A 5,804-nucleotide genomic window follows, 5' to 3' on the forward strand; every position below is an offset into this window, starting at 1 on the left:
CACACACACACACACACACTTAGTCGAGGTAGACTGCTGTCCATTCAAATCCATGTTCTGCTGGAAGTCTCATCCTGTTAAAAGGGAGTTATTCCTTCCCACTGTCACTTGATGCTGCTCATAGGGGATAGTCTGGTGGTTGGGATTCTGTCTCTAATACTGGAGTTTTTACCGTGTGATATATGGTGCTTTGAGATGAATATTCTAGTGTATATAAAATTGAACCTAATTTTAATTGAGGTGTTTTTTGAATTGATGAAGTTTCTTTTCTTATGTAAAGTTGTGAGTTTTATTTGCTGGGATGATGATTGCCATGTGAGCAACGGGAGAAGCAGTTTGTTGTTCATCATGTTTATCTTTGAAAAAGTAAAAAAGTAATAATAATGAAATGCCAGAGCACTAGTGTTTGACACCCAGAGAACAGCAGGTTTGGATGGTGGTTGAATGTGAGCTGTATGTTCTCACTGCAGCAGATCGAATCTCTGTAGAAGACTCACAGAATATACTGTAGAAACCATCTGCAAAGCTTGCTCTGATTACCATAGTACTCTGTATATATATACAAAAGAGGTCAAACACTAAATACGTGAAGGGTCAGAAATAAATCAACAACCAAATAAAGCCTACAGCAGGATGCTCAAGGTGCAGAAATTCATCTACCATTAACAGTAACTTAACTGACATCCAGAGCTTCATTAAACATGCTTTGTTGGCTCCTCATCCCTCCTGGCCCACACAATCCTTGAGTCACTGCATTATATGTGTACTTTCTTAAGCACATAACAGGAGTCATTAATGTGCTCCTGCTGTTTTACAATGTTTCCTGCCTACACATTTAAATGAGGTGTGAAACGTGAGCCGGTGGTGCCGGTGTTATCATAAATGAGGCAGAAAAGCCCCGACGTAAAGATTCACAGGCACTAGAAAAAGCCTCACCTGCTGCTGATCTGCTGCGCTTCATAAATAAAACTCCATCATTCACCACAAGACTGAGCCGCAAGCTGATGATTCAAACATCAGCACTGTAATCTGTTAATTAAATATAAATTAATCATGTACTGTACTGTGCAAAAGTCTTTAACCAGCCCCCTTTTCTTTATATTTTGTTAGGGAAATGGGAAATTGGTGCAGTGATTTATTGATATGGAAATTTAGAATATTAGACCAATAACAGTTTCAATGAGCTATTCTTATTAATGTACAGAATTCACCTGCTTGCTGCTACTACTGCACATTCACCCAATGTATATACTATAAATAAATAAATAAATATATATATATATATATATATACATATACATATATAATGTTCTCTCCCCCCCCCATTTTTGCACATGTCGAGGAGCGTGTCAGGATACATTTCACTGTGTGTTATACTTGTATAACTATGCATGTGACAAATAAAGAACCTTGAACCTTGAAAGTCAGTTTTTGGTTTGACCACCTAAACCTTCTCAGGCGGTTTCTGTCATTTCTTCCAGTATTACTCAGGAAGTGTTCTCCAGACCTTCTTCAAATCAAATCAAATCAAATCAAATCACTTTTATTGTCACATCACATGTGCAGGTACATTGGTACAGCACATGCGAGTGAAATTCTTGTGTGCGAGCTTCACAAGCAACAGAGGGAGAACATTCGAATCTCTTCTTTGGATGTCTCTGCCTGTTTTTCTGTTCTCTGTCAAGATGATCCCGTGCTCCCTCAGTAATGCGGAGGTGTGGGATCTGGGGAGGCCCATCCATGACTGATGGTGTTCCACTGTGTTTTTCTATCCAGCTATGCTTTTACTGCATTGGGAGTGTGCTTGGGATCATTGTCATGCTGAGAAATGAAACCGCTGAAAACCAGATATTTTCCTGATAGTACTGCATGATGTTCATTATTCAGTTTTGACAATATCTCCAACACCACTGGGTGAAATGCAAACCATGACAGAGCCTCCACCGTGTTTTGCAAATGGCTGCAGATGGCTGTACCTCACTCCTGACCTTCAAATTTGGATTCATCACTCCATCAGAGCTGTTTCACAGATTTTCTGTGCAGCTGTTGTGTTATTTGACATGCCAGCCATTTCTCCCTGTTTCTGTCCTTTAAGAATGGCTTCCTGACATCCAACCTTCCACTGAAAACATCCACGAGGCTTCGATGAACAGTAGATAATCAGCTGAAGGTCCAGATGCAGCTCTCAGATCTCGATAGTTTTTTTTAGGCCTTCCACTTCTTTTGTTCTCCACTTGTCTACTTTCTAAATTTTTGAAGGGCACACTGCACACCATGCTGAGATATGCCAACATTTCAGTTAATAGCTCTTTGGGAATCACCTTGTTAGTGCAATGAAAGGATTTTGATGCCTGTCAAACTGTTATCTTTGGCATTTTCATAGATTCGACCAAAGAAATGGGAACTTGAGCCATCTTGTTCATAACAAAGTGGCTAAAAATACAATTTAAAAATTGTTTCTTTGCTTTTTGGAACTTCTTTTACTGTGTGCTCATATTACAAACAGTAATTTGTTTCATTTCTTACTGTCTGAAGAGAATTTTTGAGATTCTTACAAGATGCCGAATATTTATTTCAAAGTAAAAATGCATTTTTGTGTTACTGTGTATTGATCTGTGTACTGGGAGTACTGGTGGGCTGCTTCTCCTTTACCACACAACAGAAGTGGACAAGTTGCATCCAAGTCCCAGAAGCAGTTTACAAAAAAACAAAAACAAACAAATGTTACCTCAGGATGAATTTTTTTTTAAGCTTGAAGTTTTTTTTTCCTCCTCTGATTCACTTCCAATAAGCAGTCGAAGGATATTTGCACTTCTGTGTTTTTAAGGCTTGATCGTTTGCCACTGTTGTTTGAAACAACTGGAGGTTGGAGTTGGTGAGGGCTGAAGTTGGTTTTCCATACATATATCCATGTAGATACACATGGATTTCTCAGCACACAATCTTAATGAAAACCATGAGTGCTGTACTACCAAAGAAAGAGGGTTATTAAGGATTATTATGAACCTCTGTAATGCATGTAACATTTATAAATTCAGGACATTTTCAGTCTGTTTTGGTTACAAATGCTCATCAATTCACTTTCTGCAGCTTCTCTGTGTTTGGCTGGCAGGCGTAGAGATGCATGGACCTCCGTCTCAACACAGTACTGAAGTTTTCCCAAACCAGCCAAGAGATGTAATCACCCCAACATGTCCTGGCTTTTTACTAGGAGTTGTGTAGGATGCATCATAGTTGAACAACCTCGGTTAGTTCTTTTGATGTTGAGGAATAGTGAACTCTCAGACAACGCTGCACCAATCCCGTTTTTAATCTTTTCAGTTGTGAACAAGACTGCACGTGTCCAAACGGTGCCTTCATCTGTACACATGCAAAAGGCCGAAGAAGCATCTTCAGTTCTTACAGAGGTGGCGTTTCAGGTCTGGGACCTGAATCTGTTCCTGTGAGGGCGGCGCTCGTAGAGTCTGGGTATCTTTGGGTTACACCGAACTTTATTTTTAACCTTTGAATACCACACTGAAAAAAATTTCCAACATATATAATGTCATTAGGACAATTCAACAGTCCTTGGACAAACATCTCAAAGAATGGATTACCAAAAAAATATATATATTAGATATTTTATGCTTTGCCCTGTTGTTTTTGGTTTGGTTATGTATATTTTGTGTACACACAGTACACTCTCACTTCTCTGTGTCTTGTATTTTTTGTTATTTACTCAGTGATTCTGGGTGTAAATCGCTAAAATGAATGATAGTAACTGCACAATGTCCTAAAACAAGGTTTTTCTCTGTTGCTTTGTCTCAGCATTTCTTCCAATAAAAGGGTTAATTTATTTAAAGAAATATAATTTCTTAGATGAACCACAGTGAGACACATTATCCGCACATGGAGAAAAGTTGTAAATGTGGTGAACCTTCCCAGGAGTGGCCCAGAACAAGATCTAAAGACCTGCAGGCCTCACTCGGCTCAGATAAGGTCAGAGTTTAAAAAATGGCCTCCATGTGAGAGCTCCAGGGAGAGCTCATCTGCCTGAAAACATGCAGAATGCAGCCAGCATACAGCATGACACCAACAAGTCCACCTGTAAATGGATAAAAAAAATCTTAACTCCTATTGAGACACTGCAGTATGACCTTAAACAGACCGTCCATTGTGTCTGAATTTAAAAAAATCCTGCAAAGACTAGTGGAGAAAAATTCCTCCACAGTGACGCGAACAATGATTATCAGTTAGTATAAACATGTGACTGCAGCTCTTGCTGCCAACGGTATTTTGTATTTATGTATTTATTTGTATTACAGTTTTTCTCGATTGCTTAAACACTATAACCAGGCCTCTAAACTAAAATTTCAAAACCGTAACGCTATTGTTCAAAAAGCTCACCCATTTCCCTGAACTATAAACACTATTCCCTGCTTTGACACATGACTCAAATTTGGTGAACTGTTACTGCAAAACTCTACACACAAATCCCTACATGTCACAGTGCTTACACCATGTAGTCATTTAGAAAGCACTAGCATGCAATAATGTTAACTTAAGTCAGCATAGCTTGAGCTCAATTAGCACACCATTAACCAGGTGGAAACACTAGGAGTCAAAATTTAGCACACACCAATCAGAACCTGCGATGGATAGATAAAAGGGCCAAAGTCAGCTCATTCAGGTTTGAAACAATGGATCCAAAGAGATGCAAAGGAAGAGGACGTGGTGAAGGAGGAGGAAAGGAGGCTGCGCACATAGTGACATTCCCCCCACGCTGACCAGGGACATTTACAATAGCCCGATGGCCAATTATGTTCCTCCCCCTTTTCCTTCTTTTGGTCAGGTTAAAACCTGCCTCATCCACAAAGATTATTTCATGGGGAACAGGCCGTCCTTCAATCTCAAAGATTCTCTGCAAAACACATAACACAGTAGAGTCAATCGGTACCCTGAACCACAGTTCAAGAGTGCTGAAATGGCAGCATAAACTGCCATGCTGTGATGGTACACAATACTTTATACAGTATCAAAACTCATACCTGAACATATTCCACACGTTGGTTTTTCACTCTGTCAGAGTTTCGTTCGAAAGGGACTCGGTATGCCTGTTTCATCCGGAATTGATTCTTTCGGAGGATGCGGTCAATTGTGGAGAGGCTGATGGCATTTATGCCTCGAAAAAGATGATCATCCTCAATCACTCTCCTTTGAATCTCTTGCAGGCGGATTACATTATTTGCAATTACCATGTTTACAAGTTCCCTCTCTTGCTCCTCCGACAAAAGCCTTAACCTGCCTCCACCAGGTGGTCGTCTCTGTGTCCTACAAAAATAGAAGCACTCATTACTGTAACTGTCACACATTCATTTTACAGGCAAATAATGGAAACATACTGAAACTCAAGACACATAAGTTCAGTAACTTAAACGTTACTGTACAAAGCAGTCTTACTGCAAGTACACCTACCTGTTTTCCTCCCTGAAGGTTCTGATGATGGAGACAACAGTGAAGCGACTCAAATTTGGTTGTACTCGTTGCCCAGCCTCCCTCATAGTCATCCCATGGACAAGGACATGGTCAACTAAAGTGGCTCGAATTTCATCCGAGACTGACTGTCTTCTTGCCCTTGCTCTTCCCCTTCCTTGTCGCCGTCGTTCTCCACCTCCACCTCCTTCACCACGTCCTCCTCCTCCTCCACCACCTTCCTGTTGTCCTAGACCACCTCCTCCTCCTCTTCCACCACGTCCTCCTCTTTCACCACGTCCTCCTCTTTCACCACGTCCTCCTCTTTCACCATGTCCTCTTCCTCCACCACG

The 5,804-nt window shown here is 40.5% G+C and overlaps 1 protein-coding gene across 1 annotated transcript; it reads right to left on the reverse strand.

Annotated features, from left to right (window-relative positions):
• Nucleotides 1–4,621: 4,621 nt before the first annotated feature.
• LOC121815189 lies at nt 4,622–5,722 on the reverse strand. Its single transcript, XM_042224783.1, has 3 exons — nt 5,455–5,722; nt 5,028–5,310; nt 4,622–4,900 (listed from the first exon to the last, which is right to left on the reverse strand). The coding sequence occupies exons 1-3, from the start codon at nt 5,544–5,546 to the stop codon at nt 4,622–4,624; spliced, it is 654 nt and encodes a 217-aa protein (XP_042080717.1). The 5' UTR covers nt 5,547–5,722.
• Nucleotides 5,723–5,804: the final 82 nt, after the last annotated feature.

The sequence above is a fragment of the Haplochromis burtoni genome, unplaced genomic scaffold (genome assembly GCF_018398535.1).
Source record: "Haplochromis burtoni strain Fernald_Lab_line unplaced genomic scaffold, NCSU_Asbu1 Contig_150, whole genome shotgun sequence".
Taxonomy (NCBI): Eukaryota; Metazoa; Chordata; class Actinopteri; order Cichliformes; family Cichlidae; genus Haplochromis; species Haplochromis burtoni.